The sequence below is a fragment of the Malaclemys terrapin genome, chromosome 1 (assembly GCF_027887155.1).
Source record: "Malaclemys terrapin pileata isolate rMalTer1 chromosome 1, rMalTer1.hap1, whole genome shotgun sequence".
Classification (NCBI taxonomy): domain Eukaryota; kingdom Metazoa; phylum Chordata; order Testudines; family Emydidae; genus Malaclemys; species Malaclemys terrapin.
The window spans coordinates 202,758,935-202,780,539 of NC_071505.1; the positions used below are offsets into that span (position 1 = coordinate 202,758,935).

A 21,605-nucleotide genomic window follows, 5' to 3' on the forward strand; every position below is an offset into this window, starting at 1 on the left:
CTTCATATGTTGAACTCAAAATGATTTATAAAGGTGGTTAAGTTAGTACGATCACCATTTCCAGTGGGGCAACTGAGTAACACAGAGGTTAAGTAAATTGTCTACAATCACACAGCAAGTCCCAGGAATAGAGAATTGCCATACTGGGGTAGACCAATGGTCCCGCTAGGTTAGTATGCTGTCTCAGACAGTGGTCAGTACCAGGTGCTTCAGAGGAAATTATATGAAACCCCATAATGGAAATGACACAAAAACATATACAGTATCCTGATACAGCAATGTCACCTCATCGTGGGCATTTCTAAGAGCATAAGCATGTGTCACAAATTTTTTAATTGTCCCTAATACAACTACTGGGAAAGAATTAAATCTTTGTAAGACAAAAATTAGTCAGTTTGTACACTGCAGAAACCCAAGGCATTTTAAAACTCTGGTGTACATTTTTTTGCTGGTTTTTAAATAATATTGATCAAAAACATATCTAACTTTTGGTGTCTTTAAATTGATGTAAAAAAAGCCTGTGTAAACCACCAAAAGAGTTCTCAGCACAAAGAAGGAATAAGAGGGAACATCAGAAAAGCAGAATGTCAGAAAAGCAGTTCACAGGAAGCAAGAGAACTCACAGTATCACCATCTGCGTCAGGTACATTTAAGTAGGAGCATTTCCTGTCAGAGCCTTCAGGAAAATTCTTTCAGGAAGACAATGCAAAGGTCAAAAGAAAATAGCATTAGATAGCTGCAGTAAGAATTCAGAAAAGAAATGACAAGTTCTACAGACTAGGTGGTAGGTACAGTAGTGATGTCCTGTTAAATCACAGTGATACAGTACTTATAGCAGTGAGGCACTAAGCCATACCTAAATCCCCCTCCAATAATGAACTGTATAATTGTGTAATGAGTGAAAAAGTGTCTCCTGCTTGTCTGCAGGAATACAGGTTAGTGACAAATGAAGACAGAATCTGCTGTATTAAGGTAGCACCAAACAAATTAAATGTGAACACCGGCTCAGCAGACTGGGATTTTCATTTTGGTCAATAATACTGCAAACACTAGTTAACTCTGTATTTGAATATTCCAATTGAAATTAGCGGTCTTGTTTGAAAATTTAAGCATGCAAGTGTTTGCAGCACTGGGGCCTTCATAAGAAACTAGAATTGTGATTAGAGCAAGCTTCTCTGAACACTTGTAGGTTGAGAGGTTAATTCGGTGGAGTTTTTAAGGGTATATGTAAAACAAAAACAATTTTTTTTTCTGGTTTTATCCTTTACTATTCCTTTAAAATTGGCCTCCAAATTTTGTGGAAAAAAATGCTTTTGGGTTTTTGTTTTTTTAACTAAAGTATTAAGATCAGGGGCCCGTTTTCCTCTTGTTGCTGAAAGACCTTGGGAAAATGTCTGAAGGATCTCACCAGTGAGGTCACAGGAGTTTATAACTTGATCACCAGCTCCTCTTCTAAACAACGAAGGGAGAATGTATGAGCCACAACTTAAGTTATAAGCTCTTCTGACATTACTGGTTGGACCCTCCAAACATCTTGCTAAGGTCCTGCAGCAAAGAAAGGAAAGCAGGGACTGGTGTGGTTATTCTTGATATCTCAAATCTAAAACCACACCACTAGGAAATGTCTCTCTCTTTTTTTTTTTGTTTAAGAGAAAAAGTCTGAGGTTAATTTTATACATCATAAAAGTGCTTTGGCTTTTATTGCTATTGGTGTGTTCTGTACTGCAGTTCAGCTTTAACACTATGGGGGGTACGGAGGTACCATCTTCCAACCAAAACAAGCTATTTGTAGCAATTCATACAAATTGGCTCTAACTTCTAGGCTAGGACTGGTTCAAGTCATCATGCAAGCATCAATCTACATTACTGCACAAATTAGATTTTCCTCTAGTCTCAATACATTCAGGGCTACATTTTCAAAGGGTGTTGCCTAAGGTGCACCCCTAATATTTACACACTTCTATCTGTTATGCACATAAAATGGGGTGACTCAAATTTGAATGAAATTATCCATTGTGTGCACGAAAATGTCTATTTACCCATGTAGCAGAAGTGTAACAATGTAAATGACAGCCTTTGAAAATCCGTTCCTTACTTGTTTATGTTAAAGTCAACACTTTGGGGGGGGAGGGGTGAAAGGATTGTTCTTTGATGAATCTGAGCCCATTCTTGAATTTTTTCCTCTGTTGGGAATGAAAATAACTAAAGCAGTCACAGTGGAGCCCGGAAATGAATCAGAAAATCCCTACATTGCTAATAAATCTTTAATAAAATAACAAAGACTAATTTAGAAAACATTTTATAGCAACTGAAATATTTCACTTCTTACAATAAAAGCCTTTTGTTTTGCGGGATTTACCCTGGGAGTTGTGTTAAATATGATAAATGTGGCTGTTTAAAGAAAACTTACTCATGTAATGACTGTAAGTCTCAAATACCACTAAGAGTATCAGAGTGCTGAGCTTCATTTTACTAAACATCTGAGGCCTGTATTTATCAGCTTAGCATTTATATCTTACTGGTAAAATATAAGACACTGGAACAAGGAATCAGACTGATGCAATGGTCTTGACAAGTTGTTGTGTCCAGTGGAGGAACCCAAGAAAAATAACATCTTTTCTTTTAGCCCAAATACTGTTGTTTTGATTTTCAGGGCACTCTAAGTATCTACACTCTAACCTTCTTACTCAGATTTCTATAAAATTAGGGCTCATTTGACATTTATAATATTATTTTGTGCCACAGTACAAAGTCATTAGTTTCACTATCAGAGGCTAAAATTCAGCAACAAGCAAATTATTTGCAGAATTTGTACAATGCTGAAGGATGAGATGCACAGAATAAACTAAATAAAATCAGAAAAGTGTGAGTATTAGAGATGGGGAATATTGGCAACAACATACACTCACAGTAGGTCAGAATAGACCAGTAAAACTGATCCACTCGGGGGGGGGGGGGGGAGAGGGGAGAGAAAGCTGCTTGCTGATAGAAGCTTTTCCATTAACATAGCATGCAGTGACTTTAATAAGCATGCTGGGGTGGATGTGAAGAGGAAAAGAGCACTGAGGCATGAGATCATCTCAGTTCTACTACAGCAGGAAAGCTGCATTTAGATTAGGAGAAAGGTCAAAAGAAATCTATATAGAAAGACAAAACATACTGCTGAAAATACCATGGAAAATGTTCATTAAATACAGTTACCACCTAAGGGCCCTTACCAAGGGAAGTATTGAGCACCTACAACTCCAGTCTGAGTGTTCAGACCGAGGAAAGGAATTCATCTATAAAACCTATAGTTTGCTAGTCTATAGGTTTTATAGATGTGTTGGCAATGAGTCAAATTCAAATTTGGTTAAGTGGGTGTAATTCAACTGATTTTGATGGAGTTACAGTTGCTTACTAGGGTTGATTTGGCCTGACATGCCCAAGTCTCTTTTAACTCTGATTCCTTGAATTCCTTGAGACCCTGGAATAAAAGGGTTGACCCAGCTCTTTCTCCTTCCAAAGCAACAAGCTGAATTCCATGCTCACTATTGAATGCATGTCTTTTGGAGGTCTTTAATGGAATTGTGTCTGCTTTGTGTGAAGCATTAAAAATACAATAGCACATTCCACAAAATAGAGTTCATTTCCTAGTGTCATGGCCCAAAACTTTCCTTTCCTTTATATCAAATGTCCTGATCACTAGTTCACCTTGCCACCACCCTCCAATCGAGAGATTGCTGCACTCCATTGGCACTGTGTATATTTGCTGCAATCTTGGGTCCAACCGAGCTACTCTGGCACAGGACCTAAGGATGGGCAAAGATGGCTGTATGCCCCTTTTGCAATCCCCCCTATCCCTGGAACAGCTGGGGAGTCAATTAGTCAAATCTCAGGAGTGAGTTAAAACAGCCTAAGGATGGCTCTAATTTATGGTGCCTGCAGTGTGCACCACTCACCCCCCTTCCCCTCAGCATGCCTCTTATCTCAGGGAGTATAAATTAATTATGTAGTGCTGGTTACACCAACTCTATCCCATCTGGGATTCCCCTGCTCTATGGGGATCCACAGCTAGCCACTTCAGACAAACTTAAGGTTGCTTTACACTGCTGGAATAGCACAAAGCAGCCTTCTTAGGGCTAAGGATCTGGTTCACTGTCTATAGTTTGGGAAGTGTCCTCGGAATGAAAAGCTGTTGCAGAAATATACAATAGTTTACATGGAAAGCAGAAATGCTTTCAGCAAACCTGATCCCCAAATATCTTACTCTATGCATATGAAATGACTTGAAACAGATGAGCCACACTGGGATTGTGTTGCATAGAGAATGGAATATATGTGGGGAGTCGGGGTCACCAGTGTACCAGCTCCATGTGGGTTATGAAGCTACTGACATATAATGCAAATACATACAATGAAAGCACTTGTATGTTGCAGGGAGCTTAAAAGGATTTTCAGTTTTTTCAAAGTGAGCCCAACCATTCACAACCCCTCCAAAGGATGCAATGAGAAGGAACAAAAGACAGAACAGGGTGGGATCCTCTTCCCATGAAATGAAGAGGCTTCAAATCAACTACTTCTCTAGTCTAACTCTGAAAAATTGAGCTCGTTGCACACTATAAATCCCTATTTTTAATCTCTCCAGGTACAGAGAGATCACTTCATCACTTAGCAGGAGCTAGGGTTGCCAATTTTGGTTGGACATATTCCTGGAGGTTTCATCACATGACATACTATTTAATTAAAGATTAATCTTTAACTCCTGGAGACTCCAGGGCAATCCTGTAGGGTTGGCAACCCTAGTCAAGAGCCCGTGAGCAATGGCTACTGTTTACTCTCTTCTACTGTCACCCCCAGACAAGACCCCTCTCCCCCAACTATCAATAAAAATCTTTTCTATCGCAAGGATAAATTGTGCCCCATCCGCTTCCCAACTCCTCAGAACTCAGGGAATTTCCACTGCTACACTTCAGCAAAACTATTAAAAAAGAATCAAGTCTGAGCATTTTCTTTCTGCTGTCTGGCACGATTTAAATAAATATAGACATTTGCTATCCTTAGTGTCTTGTGAAAGATGTTTTATCTTCTGAATAGGCTTGTCTGACAGTGGCCAGAAGTCAGGCATAGTGGATAGAAGTCACACATCCTTCTGATAGTGGGACTATCATTACAAGAGACAGAGGATTTTCTTTTAAATCCACATTATCTCCTCATATCAGTATCAGCTATTCTAGGTTTGCTCATTTTGACAGAGCATCTAGATTGGCCAGATGTTTCAGGTTTCCTCCTCTCATCTTTTTTCATGTTGAAATTTCTCACTGTGCACATACAGCATCAGCCAAACAGATCACAGTTACAATTAATTACGGTTAAGAGCCTGATACTGAATGCCCCCTCCACACCTTCTTTTGAGTTCATTTCAAGGTGAGGGCACTCAGCACCTTGGGAAAAGTGCTCAAAACCTCTGGAGATCAGGTCCCAAGTCATGAGTGTGCAGGGAGGACAGCTACACTATAAACAATGGATTTCTGCTTCAGTACTGATTGCAGAGAATGGCCTTTTAGCTTTACGGATAGAGATACTAAAAGCGCAAAAACCAGAAAAATCACCAAGAAGTCAAAGTTGCTACTAAACAGCAGTAGGAAAGGAGGTCTGGATATGAATCATTACAAAAAATATCTAGTGAATGAAATTGAATGCTCAGTGTGTGTGCTGTGTCATTAGCCCACATCTACTTCAGCAAGAAACTGTTTGCTTAGTGACCAAGAATGAGGGAATTCTAGATGTTTTCCAATGGAGACCTTACTGTTGATAATCCAATTGCCAAAGGTCCACGATGTTTTAGATAATGAGAGGCCACTATGTCATCAGGGTCTTCCTCTATCTCGTCCAGGTAATCCTAACCGCAAAGAAAGAAAGTGTCATTCAATTACTGTAAGTCTGACTCCTTCCTTGGGTTTTATTCCATATTTTTCTGTTTAAGGAAGATTATATCAACACACCTCCCACACTCAAGTCTCCAGAGGCTTTTGATTTACTCTTTCAACCACTTTACACAGCCACAATCAGTACAGCAGGAATAAAGGGCATGTCTGGCTCACCTTTCAGCTGTTTGAAAACTGTAAAACCTCCAGGCTTCTATGTCCCCAGAGTAGGAAATGGATTATTATCTTACCTGGTGGGGCACTGTGTTACGAAGTCAATTTCCAAGCACCCTATGTTCTCAGTAGCACACCTGAATTACCCTATTCTGCTATTACTGCTAGGCATCTTCACACACGCATTTAGATTGGTGTTTTTCAAAGCTTAAGAAAATAAATATGAAAACTGGATGGCTTTGGATACAGTAATGGGTTATGGAGGCTTCAACCTTTAGGTCATCAACTAAGTTCAGCCCAAATCCACAGTGACCAAAAATTATTATTACCATTAATTAGCTATTCAGTGAGCTGAGTTTCTGATCTTGGTCCAGTTCCTAATGGTCATGTTTACATAACAACTAATCCGCACCACTAGTACTATTAATTTGCATCCTTGTTGGCAGTCATAGCAGACAGACCAAGGACAGACTAAATATTAAAAAACAAAACAAAACAAAAAACTACTTTTTGACTGGTACTTTGAATGCTCCGAGTCATGGTTGGGGACATTGAAAGAAACGTGTCCTACCAGTGTCTGTGCTGAACATAGCTGCTGAATAAACAGAAACATGTGGCTTCCAGAAAAGTCAATTTGGAAATTTTCAAAAAGATTAAATTCACGGTTCTCTTTTATTCAGCATTATAATGGTATTTTAAGTGCTCAAAAAAGCTGACTTGTGGGGACAGTGTTTCTGCCCAGCCTAAGAGCTGAAAAATCACTAAGCGCTGGGTGGAAGCTCTAGAGACTGACCTGCAGAGGTCATAGCAGAGAGGCAAGTGGCAGAAGGCGACTGGCTAACGGACTGAGCAGCTGGCCAGTGGAGTGGAAGTGCTCAGCTGGTGGAGCAAGCAAGCAAGCTGCCTTCTTCTTGGGTGGGCAGTGAACTCACACAGATGCACATCTGAACCCTGGGTCCTCACTGACCAAGGACAACCACTGTGAGTGGGGTATGGTATGGGAGCAGAGAGGGAACTTTTGGTTGCAGAACTCAAGAACATGAGGCGGAAGGCACTGGCCCATGGACTGCGCAGGGTGAGTGTCCTGCTCACAGGTTTATGAATCCTACTTGTGGCATTTCCCCTAAAATTAATGTTGGGTGACTGCCTTCCTTTCATTAAAAGTTTCTTATCTACACTCAGACTCTGTGCTTGTGAGAGGGGAAGTATTGCCTCTCAGACACACCTGTGACGTTATGAGTGTAATATAATATTTCATTGGAAGGTGACAGGGCCAGAAAGAGTTAATTAATTCACAGACTGACCTGACCAATGGGTGACCCTTAAGGACTAGTTAGGAAGATAGGTAAATGAATAGAGTTTTGAAATGCAAGTCTGCATTGTTAGAGATCTCAAGGATAGATGTTTCCTCAGGTCTTGTGATGTAAGCAAACAAGTCTTGTCTATTGCTATAACTTTAATTCAAAGATCTAAAAAGGAATATTAACATTTATGATGATACTTGAGTGAAATAGTATTATTGTCTATATGTCTCTTTGAAGGTTATGGTAACCTGTATCTGAACTGTTTAATGGATAAATTACCCTGTGCTAATTGCCAGGATGTTTGGAAGGAGAGTTAAGCCTATTGTTTTCTCAGGCCGAAAGGCTGCTGGAAATGTATAAGAACCCTGGGACATGATACTACTTCATCTCAGATCTGTTTTGGGTTTCAAGAGGGGGAAACCTTAAGCCACAAGGATTGAGATCCCCAGTCATTGATTGGAGCCACCCTGAATATGGACATTGGACTATAACCTTGGACTATATCTAAAAGCTTGTCAACTACAAGCTCACCTCTGCTATGTATCTGAACCTCAAGAATTGAATTCAAGTCTGTATGTATATTGATCTTGTAACCAACACTCTCTCTCTTTTCTTTTTTAATAAATTTTAGTTTAGTTAATAAGAATCAGCTATAGCGTGTATTTCTGGTAAGATCTAAGTTATAATTGAACCTGGGTATGTGACTGATCCTTTGGGATTGGAAGAACCTTTCCTTTTATATGATGAGATAAGAGTTTCAGTGATCATCATCATATCTGACTGGTGTGTTTTGACAGAGGCCTGAGGCTGGGTACTTTAAGGGAACTGCGTTGTTTGGACTTTTAAGTAACCAGTGAGGTACCATAGAAGCTGTTTTGTGCTGGCTTGGTAAATCTAAATATTGGAATAACCACCAGCGTTTGTGGTTTGTCTTCCCCGTTTTGTTTGCAGTTCACCCTGGCTTCCACAGGCAGCACCGTCACAACACCCCAAGATGGTGTGTAATTTTCCCAGGTTACTGGGTGGGGACTTAAACCCCTAGATATAGAACCTGACCCTGGCTGCTGCTGGCTCCACCTGGCAGAAGGGTTACATAAAGGTTATAACTGACATTTTCAAAGCTGCTGCCATTAGCTTCAATAGGAATTGACCATCCACATCTCTTAAGCAGAAGTTTTGAAAATTGGGAGACAGCATCCAAATTCCCTTTAGGGCTTTGAGAATCCCATCCTACATGCTGATCTAAACTACTGTTGTCTTTCTTCCAAACCAAACAGACGCTTATCTCCTGCAAGCTCAAGTCTCACGGCTTTTTATGCAGGCCAGGAGAATAGAGTGGTAACTGGGCATGTAGGGAAGTATTGTGGGTTAGAACTGTTAACATTTGTCAATAGATTCCCAGTTATTGCATGGGCAACTCAATTTCAGACAAAGGGTATATGTCTGACTGCAGCTAGTAGTGAGCCTCCCAGATAGACGAGCTTAAGCTAGCTTAGCTCAAGCTAGCATGCTAAACGTAGCAATGCAGATGTTGTAGCACTGGCATAGGCTTGAACTAGCTACCCAAGCTCAGATTCATGGCATTGGGTGGGCTTGAGAGCCTGAGCCTGCCACCCATGCTGTTAATTTCACACTGCTATTTTTAGCATGGTAGCTCAAGCCAAGCTAGTGTCAGTATGTCTACAAAGCTCACTGCCAATGGTGGTGTAGACAGACCCATAGATGGCCAAGTCCTTCACAGGTATAAATCAGGCTAGCTCCCTTGACTTTCCCTCTCCCCACTGACTTCAATGGAGCTACACTGATTTATACCAACTGAGAACCTGGCACAGAAATAAGCAGACTCCTCCAAAGGAGGTATTCTTATCTCCTGCTAGTGCAGGAGTTATATTGAAGGAGCAAATACAGAGACACAGCCAGAACTATTTTCTCCCTCAAAGTTATATATAATACTGTGATGTGCAGTCTATATGGTTTTATAAAAATATGATAATAAGTGAATATAATGTAACTGGGATATGCTTCATGCAAAAGGTCTCTTGTAAGGTATCATTACAAAGCTTATAATCTACTGAGTGTGATCATCCTATTTGTATAAATGTACCACTCTGGTATCTAAAACTAGAAATATAAAATATAACTCTCAGGGCCTATTGTAATTATGTAAAGTATGGGGCCATTAATGGTGGTTTGGAATCTTGATGACTCCCATTAACCAGGACCATTGTCTGCAGATGGCTATGTTTTATCTGTGAGTCTTCCTGTATATGTGTGTGCTGGCAAGTGGGTAATGAAGTCTTGCAGTGACATGTGATCATGTCATCTGAACTGGAATCCATCTTTAACCTGGTGCTTTTCCAGTGAGGGGGGGTGGAAACCCAGAGGGACAAAGGGTTCCCACCTTATGCAAAAGATATATAAAGGGGTGGAACAGAACAAAGGAGGTGAGGAGCCATCATTAAGATTCCCCTAGCTATCACCTGAGCTGAAACAAGAGCTGTACCAGGGGAAAGAATTGTGCTCAGGCCTGGAAGGTGTCCAGTCTGAGGAAAAAACTTACTGAAGCATCTCTAAGGGTGAGATTATCTGTATTTAGTTTGATTAGACATAGATTTGCACATTTTATTTTATTTTGCTTGGTGACTTACTTTGTTCTGTCTGTTACTACTTGGAACCACTTAAATCCTACTTTCTGTATTTAATAAAATCACTTTTTACTTATTAATTAACTCAGAGTATGTATTAATTCCCTGGGGGAGCAAACAACTGTGCATATGTCTCTATCAGTGTTATAGAGGGCGAACAGTTTATGAGTTTACCCTGCATAAGCTTTATACAGGGTAAAATGGATTTATTTGGGTTTAGACCCCATTGGGAGTTGGGCATCTGAGTGCTAAAGACAAGCACACTTCTGTGAGCTATTTGCAGGTAAACCTGCAGCTTTGGGGCAAGTAATTCAGACCCTGGGTCTTTGTTGGAGCAGATGGGAGTGTCTGGCTCAGCAAAAGTGGGTGCTGGAGTCCTGAGCTGGCAGGGAAAATAGGAACAGCGGTAGTCTTGGCACATCAGGTGGCAGCTCCCAGGGGGGTTTCTGTGATCCAACCTGTCACAAATACATCTATAGTTTAATGAAAAAAATGATAAATAGTTTTTGATTGCCCAGCAAATAAATGTGGGGTGTATGAAACTTGGATCAACATTTTCAAACTTAGGTGCCTAAATATGGCTTTGGGTATCTAATTTCAGACACTCATGCTTAAACATTTTGGCCATCTCATCCTCCTTGCCAAAGGAACTATGAAAATCTAACCATTAAAATCTGTAACTCACCTTATACGAACTGAGAGCACATTTTTGAAACCAAGAGATTGCTTGGAAAGCTAACATTTCACCTCAGACTCTCTCATTTGCCAGCAGAGCCACAGTTCATTTTACACAACAGCAGCAATGTTTCTCAAGGGTGCTATAGAAGCACAGCCACATAATTGGTTACTGTTGCTTATTAAAGTTAGAAGTGGTAGGAGACTAAGTAATCTTCATTCTCTCTGTCAGGGTTAAAAAAATACACCTAATCCAATTCCTTCTACTAAAATAGCTGAGGAAGTGGTGAATAGTGCTTTGTATTACTATAAAGTGGCTGAATAGGTGTTTCTTAATAGACCTTTAAAAACTAATTCCGTTTGCTCTGATACACTTTTGAAATTGCTTCTTTTAATTCCCTGCTTTTCCATGTTCTGACAGAAGTATTTTTGTCAGTAACCCAAATGCACACAACTAGAGAGTTCTCTCAACTTTGAAGCAGACACCACAATTAACTTTTTTCCCCAGTGCTCCTTGATACACAGCACTGTATTCAGTTTTTAAAATCTATTTGGAAATTGCAACCAAGAAGCATCATAAAATCAGAGAAAGAAAAGACCTATCAGTTATCCAGTCCATCTCCCTGAAAATGGAAGATAGTTCCCTACCAAAATCACCACCAGCTGATTGGTAGCAAGGGAGGCAAGTGCCCTCCCTCACTCTTTCAGCCCAGTTCATCCAGGCAATCTGCTTCTCGCATCCATGCAGGACATCCCCCACACCAACAGCAGCTGCCACTATCCAGGAACACACGCTTCAAAGCCCAGCTACCACCACCAGCTGGCCAGGAGTAAGGGAGATGTAACCTTTTCAGCCTCCAAGAGTTGATTATTCATTTTGCACACTACCCCTGAGATGCCTCTCCCCTCCCACACCACAACCTAAAACACTGTGAAGGCCACAACCTTCACCCCACAAGCACAACATTACTGCATCCCGAGTCTCTTTGGGACAAGGGCTCCTGGGGTGAGTGTTTCTGTCTATCTTACCCCTTGATACCAGCATGGATGTCTGTGTGTAGCTACAGGTGACACAACATGATTGCCTGGATTATTTTTTATAACACAGTAGTGCCTGTGAGGCCCAATCAGGATGGGAGCCCCATTGTACTAGGTGCTATACAAACACACAGAGACATGATCCCTGCTCTGCAGAGCTTGCAATCCAAAAAGACACGTGACGTATGAAGGGTGGGGGAGAGAGGAATATAAGTCAATACATACAATTTTATATACAGTTGAAAAATTTAAAAATTGTTATAAATACATAAAACAAGAGCCAAATAACCCCATCTGTCCCTCACACATCATTAACTTGTTGATTTCTTATAGGCACTAAGGCCCAGGTGGGACTTGGATATATTTTAAGGAGGAGAAGGGAAATGGTTTATGGATCAGTTCAGGGAGGGCAGTCTATGTGCAAGGGGAAAACATGGGAGTGGGCACGGAGATGTTTGTGAGAAACTGAAAATAGTAGGAGGTGACTGACATCAATGGGGAGCAGAGACAGGGAGGGTGACGTATTGCAAGACTGGAACAGACAAGCAGAGAGGGACAAAGTTGACGGGCTTTGATACTGAGGATAACTCAGTATAAAAATAAAAAATCCAATAAAGCAAGAGTTAGTGATGATCTGAAGTGTGTAATGTACTACATGAATGGTATTCTAAGATGAGACTCCATCCACTTATAAACTAAAAAATTCCCAGGTGAATAGCTATTGTATCTACCATAACTACAAAGAGCTTTAACTATAGCTATTACTTGGAATCAATCCATACACATCATGCTTGGAAGGTAATGTTGCCCAAGGATATAATTTGTTAACTGTCCACAAAATTCCACACAATTGAGGCACCTTCTTAACAAACTGACTCCCAAACACATTTGTCTCCATAAGCCCAACACTCTTCTACTCCAATTTGTAATATTACTGTAGTGTGCGGTGCTTTACAGTCTGCAATGATTGCAGCATAAGCTAGATGCAGACTTGAATTTATACAAGTCTGTGTTCATTCTCGTGTAGAACTAGTTTAAAGATTATGCTGACTTCAGAAGCTAGAGTAACAATTTTTCCACCCTGTTAGCTTTAGTGTCATTTCTAACTCACCAGGTCCTGGTCTAATGCGTCTGGTACAGATTTACTTCTTAAGCTTACAGCATCCTTGTTTTCTTCTGAGAAAGACCCACTCAAATCTATCTCAGATCTGCTGAGATCTGGAAAACAAAGGGGAAAGGAAGGTGTTCATTAATATATAATTTATACAACAAATACTATTCTTTTCATATTGTCACTTTTTAGTAGTTGTTGCTACAACACCAAAATGTTTTTTTTTATTAAATCATAATAATCTTCATCAAGGAAGTTGTGCCATGGCACCCGATTGCAGTATCTGAGCACCTTCAGCTGAATGATGGAAAAATAATTTTTATCATACTATTCAGCTTTTTGGATACCTCCTTTCCCTCAGCACAATTATGTGCTATATGGTTTTGTCCCCTATGGGTCACACACTATTCAACCTTTGGCTTTCTCAGGCAGGGCCACCTTCTTGGGTTATTATGATATCAGGAACATAGGCAGCAGGAGCTCTCAATGAATGAGTACAAGTTTCAATGTTGAGTGAATAATGATACTGTGACCCTGGGAGCTCCTCATACCAACAAGCCCATGGAGTATACCCATTATCATCATTTTGCCCAGGATGTAATAAACAGGTACCCTGGTATTACCTTTTGAAGTAACTCACAACAGGCCTGATACACTCATTGCCCCAACACACTGTCGTCATGCTATTCATTTAAGACGTGTCTTGTAATATATCATTTGAAAACTAAGAACATGCTGGTCATTAATGTCATTGTGAAATGTAGTTAACACCACCTTATGTGAAATTATGGATACTCTCTGATATTATGTTTCGGAGTCTGTAAACAGACAAAAGGAGGTAAAACTGGTGTTTTCCTAGACAAAAGAATCAGTGTTTCCTCTAATTTTTCCCACCCATGTGTCGAATGAATTTTGTTATGCGTACCAATATGGAGGTGATGTGTGACAGGGATGAGAGGTTTGGGGTGCAGGAGGGTGCTCCGGGACTACGGCAGGGAGAGAGGACTAGCTCTCTCTCCCTGCAGCAGCACCTGGGCTTGGGGGGAAAGTCACCTCTCCCTGCTGTGGCAGCAGGATAGATTCCCCTCCCCTGGCCAGTTTGGGCCAGGGCTGGGTTTGGGCCGAGGAAGGAGTTCCCCGGCCACAGCAGGTACAGGCTATGGCAGAGTTGGGGTCAGGGGAGGGGCGCTCTGGCCACAGCAGGTCTGGGCCGCTGCGGCTGGGTTTGGGCCGGGGAGGGGCACCCCTCCCCGGGTAAGTCCCTGGGCGAGTTCCCTGAGCCCCCGCAAGGCACTAAACAGGCTGCTGCATGGCCGCGCAGCTTAGAGGGAACTTAGAATGGAATGTGCATTTACTTGTCTGACCTGCTTGATCACAGGCAGAGGACCATGCAACTATATTTACATATAAGGTAAGCAAAGCAGTCAAACTAACAAGCAGGAGAGAAGACCACTTAACCATCACAATGAGGGACAGAATCTGCACCCCAGGAAGTCTTCCTTGCTCTTGAGACAGAGACAATGAACGTTGGTCAATATAAAGACAAGCAAAAGCCGTTTTGGTTATCCATCACCGGGGAGAACAAAGAAGCCAGAGCTTTGTATCTATGAATGATGGGTCCTCCTGCTGAACTAGCTGGTGACTGCTGACAACTTGGTGTGAGTAAGAAACTATGTTAGGCAATGCTAGATCCTGCTACAATTACATTTTAGACACTAGAAAGTGTGTTATTTTTGTTTTGTTTGTAACCCTTTCAGACCTCTTTCACTCTTGCTTGACATCACTTAAATCTCTGTTCTTTGTTAATAAAACTTAGTTTTACTATAAACCGTCTCAGTTGTGTGTATTAAGGTGGCTTGTATAACCTCAGCTGAGCTAACAAGCTGTTGTGTGTACTTGCTCTTTGGAGGCAGCAAACTTAGTGTTGCCTCTGTAATGTAGCCTTAAGGATTAATCTGCTTGTCTGTATAAATATATCTTTCTTATAAAATAAGTGTTTGATGTATTGGATTTATAGATTTGCATTACAGCTAAACTTACTTTTTATATAAGAGACCTACCTACAGGTTAAACTCTGTATGTTAAAGCTAATGGGTAGTTAACACCTTTTGAGACCCTTTCCAGGAAAGAGTGGAACACCTACACAGATGTCTAGAGACCTTTACCTAGACCAATAATAAAATGGGGTGGAAAATGAGGGGTTTTGCCCACATTCTAACGTATTTACCACAAGTGCGTAAATACCTGTCATTCATACGCACATGCATACTAGCCTATGGGTAAGTGTACCCTAACATTTCCGTGGGCGAAGAATGAAATATGGGCATAAGAGGGAGGATTAAATACCTTATAAAAAGGCAATTTGCCATTAGACAGGCAATCTACCCATCTACCTACTCCTGTCTACTCTTCATTGCCTCCACCTTTCAACTACGTATCGATACTACTCATCTTCCACACGACTATTAACTATTGATAGGTCGTTCTTCATTCTTTTCAAGACTGTAAGTTAAAAAGGGTCTTAATTTCATTTACATTTTATTTAGATAAGGCATATAGAGTTAATTTAGAAAGCAAGTCTCTTTGCAGTAGCTTCCTTTACTAGAGGTGTAAAAAACGCCCAAGGTATTGCCAGCACCAGATTATTATCAAGAACAGGGTGTAAATATTAATCCATTTTGCTGTGTATAACCTTTTATTCTTTTAAAGAACTAATACAAGTGTAACTCTGTAATTCTAATTGTTTTACCATTTACTTACTATCTTCATTGGTTAATAAAAAGTCTTTATGACAACATCTGTTTCTGTGTAAACTTCCTGTCACAACCCCAAATTTCCTTTTATAAACTCTGTAAAGCCTGATTCAGGATGAACTCTATCTTCTGATTAAACAAATTGGTGAGCCAAATACCCATATTAATTATTACTCACAATAATTATTAAACTATTAAAATTTAATAAAATTATTAATTAATTATAGAAAAATAAAATTAAGTGGATAAATTAATTCAACACTACTAACCTACCCCAAATCAGGCTACAGTAAGCATCCAATCAGAGAGACTGGGCACCACAGGGGAGATGGTTTTGGGGGAGACTTGGGACTGGAAAGGTTGCTAGCACTATCTCACAAAAAGTAACCAGACTGGTGGAAGGCAAGTTGTGTGCAAGTTGTTGGTGTCAGGACTCTGAGCCAAAGCTGCACAGCACAGCACAGAGAACCAAGATTACAGGGCAGGTAGTGACAGAATCCCTTACTGGTCTGGGCGAACCTCCAAAACATCACAGACACCAGGAGGCAATGAAGGTGCCTATGTTTGGTACTGCTGATTCCCATGTGGAGAGGAAAAGGGAAATCTCTCTGGGACATGGGAGGTCCTGACTTACCAGCTAATGGCAAATGGTATAAAACATACTGGCTTCTTTGTGGAAGGATTCTCTTAGTTTTCTCCTAAAGAATACTCCATGTTGCTGCTGTTCTCCATACAAAGGAAAGAAGGAAGTCCCTTTAGGTCATGGGCCGAGAGGGCTTGGAAGTTTTGATTTGATCCCTCCACCCTGGGATGTAGCTGGTGCTGGTTTGGGGAAGGATTTCTCTAATCCATTTTCGAGATTATTCAATAGGAGAGGAAGCTGCTGTGATTTCTTTCAGCTTCCTATCTACCTTGGTGAAATGAAGCCAGTTATCAATTTCCAGGGAGACTTTATTGCATCAGGTAATGTGAGAGGGAGAATCCCTCCTTGCACAGAGAAAGCAGCAGTCAAAAATGCCTCTTCCTATAGGTGCAGTGCCTGTTCAAAGGCTCTTTGCTGCTTTCAAGCAGGAAAAATCTATAGTGAAGAACATAGCGTCTTTGATTAGCTCTGTGGGATATGTTACCCACTCTCTGGTACAGGCTAACCCCAGCTGAAACAGAGTGGCTGAGCCCTGCTGTGATTCACAGACTGGCTCATAAATCTGAAAGGTTGAACAGAGAAGATTATGGGGATGGCTGAGTGACAGGAAGTGAGAGGATAAAGGGACTTCTGCCTTCAGGTTCAAATGAGAAAGAGAACAATCTTCACCTGTTCCTGTAAAATGGCTCTGAGTGCACTTTATTGTGTCAATGTCATTTTCTCACCATCCTCCAATGAAAGAATCATTTTATCTGTCCCTCTGCAAGAGGTAATGACAGGGTAACAGTTTATTACATCCTGGGCAAAATGAAAATAATGGCTATACTTCACAGACCTGATTCTCCACTGTCCTGCATGTTCTGAGGCCATCTGAGAATGCCATCAAACCAGAATGGCACAATTATACACAGGTGCACATGACCTCACAAGGTTAAGTTTATTAACTTATGGACTCTCTCAGGAAAGTACCACTGAGCACAGAATGTTCCATTAGCTGAGAACTAACACAGATGACATTACATGGGGTTAGGATCTAAATTCCCTCTACGCTGTGCAGCCGTGCAGCTGACTATTAAGCGCTGCGCAGGCGCTCAAGGCTGCGGCAGGGAGAGATGCCCCTCCCCGAGCCCAGGCCCCGCCCAGGCCTGCCGCGACCCAGGGACAGGTACCTGTCCCCGGGCCCAGCCCGGCCCAGATCTGCCACAGCCCGGGGAGAGGCGCCCCTCCCCCGCCAGCCCAGGTGCTGCTGCAGGGAGACAGAGCTGGCGAGGAGTCCTCTCTCCCCACAGTAGCCCCAGGGAGCCCCACTGCACCCCAAATCCCTCATCCTCAGCCCCACCCCAGAGCCTGCACCCCCAGATGAAGCCTTCACCTCCACACATACCTCAACCCTCTGCCCCAGCCGATAGCCCCTCATTCTCAGCCCCACCCCAGAGCCCGCACCCTCACAGCCAGAGCCCTCACCCTCCCCGCACCCCAACCCTCTGTCCTAGCCCTGAGTTCCTCATCCCTGGCTCCACCCCAGAGCCCTCACCCCCCCGCACCCGAGCCCTGAGCCCCCTTCCCACACTCCAAACCCCTCGGCCCCACCCCCACCACATGAATTTTGTTATGTGCACCAATATGGAGGTGATGTGTCACACAACAAAATTCATTCCACACATGGGTGGGAAAAATTAGAGGGTACATTGGTTAGGATCACAATTTTTCCCATATGAAACAAGTGAAAGGTATTTTCTTCCCTATTATAAACCTGACATTTTCAAAATTAACAACAGGAAACTCAACTGTACTTATATTTGACCATCTATTACGCATTAGAACAACAGAAAAAAAGGGTGGGGGAGGCCAAATGAATAATCCTCTCACAGAAAGAATTAGGACTACTAATGAACATTTACCTGATGCTAGAGATGCCCTAGAAACTGCTATTGAAGGTGTTCCAGATGCATTCCTATGGTGTCTCTTCACTAAATCTTCAGGTACACTTTCACTTGCAGGCACAGAAGCGCCATTTTTTAAACCAGGGTCCTGCTGAATAAGAATAATATACATTCCCTAAGTATTGAGCCATATAATAGGAAGCTTATTTATGGTCATCATTACAGTCTAATTTCCATAACCCAAAAGAACATTACAAGTACACGATCACTTATTAAATATTTGTATTATAATTAATCAGCATTGGGGCTCCGTTGTGCTCAGCATAATACAAAGGGAAATGACAATGCAATCCCTGCCTACAACCTAAGCTTTCAATTTAAGGGGACAAGTGGGGCAGGAAGGGGCAAGGGAGGCAAAGAATACAATAAAATTTGTCATTTTTCAAAATTATAAATATACCTGATCTACACACCGTTTTTATACAATACAGCTTTGTTAGTTAGGAGTGTGACTCATCGGACATAGCTATAGCGGTACAAATCTTAGCCTGGACACAGTTATACTGGTATAAAAGTAGGTTATACCAGTACAGTTCCTATAAATAAACAGCTACAGGTATAACTGTATCCACACTAAAGGGATTATACAACTTTTGTGTATAGACAAGGCCATAGACAAAGTAAGTGCCAATTTACTTATTTGCCCCTGAGCCAAGCCATCATAAATTGACTGATTTCTTATAGGTGTCATGGTACAGGTGGTTCATAAGGAGAGATCTGAAGAAGAAGAAGAAATGGTAGAGCCTTTACAGATGAATTCAAGGAAGGCATTCTGTGCCTAAAGAGCAGCATGGAAGAAGGTGCAGAGAGCAGCTGACAAACAAACATGTACAGAAATAAGAATATTGTAATCAAACACATGTCATTACCAATTATTGTGCAAGGCACTGGCACAGACACAAAAGAAGGCAGAATCCTTGCTCTGAATAGCTTTTACTCTCAGAATATAGACAATAGATAGGAAAAGGGGGAACAACAAAATATTAAGGTGGCCAGCCGGTGATGTAGTGGTTGGCTACCTGCTGATAATGTAAAGTTTTTAACAACACAAAGGTAAACAAATTTCTCCTACCCCCAATCTGTCTGTTTTGAAATTTTAGAGTGTAAAGTCCTTGGAACAAAGACTGTGCTTTCTTTTGTATTTGGATAGTACCTAGCACATTGTGAATGCTATTGGATACATATGACAAGATAGGTTTGATAGCATATGCTGGCTCATATGAATTTGTGGGTTTTCACTGTTAAATATCCCTAACAAAAAAGATTAGGAATTGTTCTAGCCAAGAATATGGAAAGACAGCCTGTTACGTTAAGGGCAGGGGAGCGGGGGAAGACTACATCGCAATTAAAAAACCAACCTTTGTTGCATATATTTGTAACTACAAGAGCTATAGAGAACCATAGGTAACATGAAGGAAGCTTGTCATGATATCAGTATCTGTAGACAGATTGCAATGGCCCACCTGTAGCAATCTATCATGGGAGCCAATGGAAGAGAGCATACCTAAGAAAGGTTCCTGCCTTTACAGTGTCCCTGACTTTGCTAAGCATCACACCTGTATAAAATGAAGTGGCAACACACTAACAATTAAAAGCTTTCCCCACTGCATGCCAGAACCAGGCTAATGGAAATATTGCTTATTAGCAATCAGACTGACTATTGTGACTCATTTCTGCAGCTCAAATATGGTTAGCACTTGCAGCTGAATCTCTTTATGCCTGCCTTTGACAGCTGTGTATTCAGGAAAGGCAGGTCGTTCTCTTTCAACAACATAATGTTAATTCACTAACCAATGCTCAGCACAATTGAGATGAACATCTTGGAGCTCAAAGTGAAGTTAAAGTGGTATTTTTATAATCATGTGGAAAAGCATCACTGAGACAACTGAAGGTAATTTTGGCTACTGTCTTCTAGGCATTTGCAGGCACTTTTTTCCATTACAATTTTTTTTCACATTATCAATTCAAATATATGCATAGTAAATATTAAAGCCGCTAGTCAATCAGTTTGACAGATAGTACTCTAAGTGCAGGAGAATAAAAACCAGAACAAGAAACTATCCTGATGGACAGAGTGAATCTCAAAAGCTTGCCAATGTTTAGTTAGTCCAGTTAAAAAAAAGACCACATAAGATGTAAGGGGGATTTATATATATCTATATACAGATAAAGTAATATCTTTCATTGGACCATCCTACGTTGGTGAGAGAGAGAGAGAAGCTTTTGAGCTACACAGAGCTCTTCTTCAGGTCCGGGAAAGGTATTTTCAGTGTCACAGCTAAATGCAAGGTAGAACAGATTGTTTAGCATAAGTTGTCAACACATATTCTAAGGGACCATTCAAAGTGAAGTGGCTCATTAACTCCCCTGTAGTCAGAGAACAAAGTCCGCTCTCTCTCTCTCTCTCACACACACACACACACACACACACACACACACACACACACACCTACCTCTCTTCAGGAAAGACTTAAGTGTCAGGTGGGATTAAGTTAAGATAGGGAATCACAGTCAGTGCTAGTACAAAGGCTGCAATCATTGCAAAATCTAAGATCAGACAAATCTCAAGGATAGTTGCCTTCCTGAAAACATAAATGAAGGATAATTATTATTACATCCTTCTCATATCAACATTTGTGCACAGGGCAGAAACTAGACTCTTCCATCCCTCTGTCATTAGTTGCTGTTTCGATTTGCTCTATACTGTTGGGATCAACTGTTCTGCCCTCCTTGCTAGTGGTTGTTTTTAAGATTTCTCTTAGGTGTCCTTGTTTCCTCACCACTAGTTGGTTTCCACTTAAGAGCTTCATGTGGGAGTCTGGGTGTTGGCAACTGGAGTATTTGCCCCAAATATGTACAGCGCTTCCTTCTGATTCTAGTGGAGATAAGCTGATTGTTGGTGATTTGTCTCATCTTTTCATTGGTGCTAAAGTCTCTCCAGCCAATGCCCAGAATCTTTTATAGACACTTAAGTTTTCTATCTAACATTTTAATAGCTCACCAGCTCTCACAGTTGCATGTTAGCACTCTTAAGATTACATTTAAAAAAATTCTCAGTTTTGTTTTGGTAATTTATATCTTTAATTTCCATAGTTTGTTGAGTTTAGTGAATGCTGTGGATGCCTTTCCTAGTCTTGATGTCACTTCTTTCCTGAGGCCTCTCTTGGCTAGTATATTGGGTTGCCAACCCTCTAGGATTGTCCTGGAATCTCCAGGAATTAAAGATTAATCTTTAATTGAAGATTATGTCATGTGATGAAACTTCCAGGAATACGTCCAACCACAACTGGCAACCCTACTAGTATAGTACTGTCCAGGTAAATGAATTGTTCTACTTTCTTGATGTTTTTGCTCTCTATTACGATGTTACTGCTTGATGTCTGGGTTTCAAGGATGTTTGTTTTGGTGTCACT

The 21,605-nt window shown here is 41.1% G+C and overlaps 1 protein-coding gene across 2 annotated transcripts in view; it reads right to left on the reverse strand.

The window, feature by feature from the left end:
- The window catches only part of SYTL5 (synaptotagmin like 5), a 125,773-nt gene that overhangs the window by 21,838 nt on the left and 82,330 nt on the right, over positions 1-21,605 (reverse strand). The window contains exons 8-11 of one of the 2 annotated variants that reach the window (XM_054005897.1): positions 18,151-18,283; positions 12,854-12,960; positions 5,789-5,881; positions 624-689 (exon numbers count right to left, since the gene is read on the reverse strand). In XM_054005897.1, coding sequence (XP_053861872.1) covers positions 624-689; positions 5,789-5,881; positions 12,854-12,960; positions 18,151-18,283 — 399 coding nt within the window. The remainder of the gene's footprint in view (positions 1-623; positions 690-5,788; positions 5,882-12,853; positions 12,961-18,150; positions 18,284-21,605) is intronic. The other variant, XM_054005898.1, reaches the window with a different exon arrangement.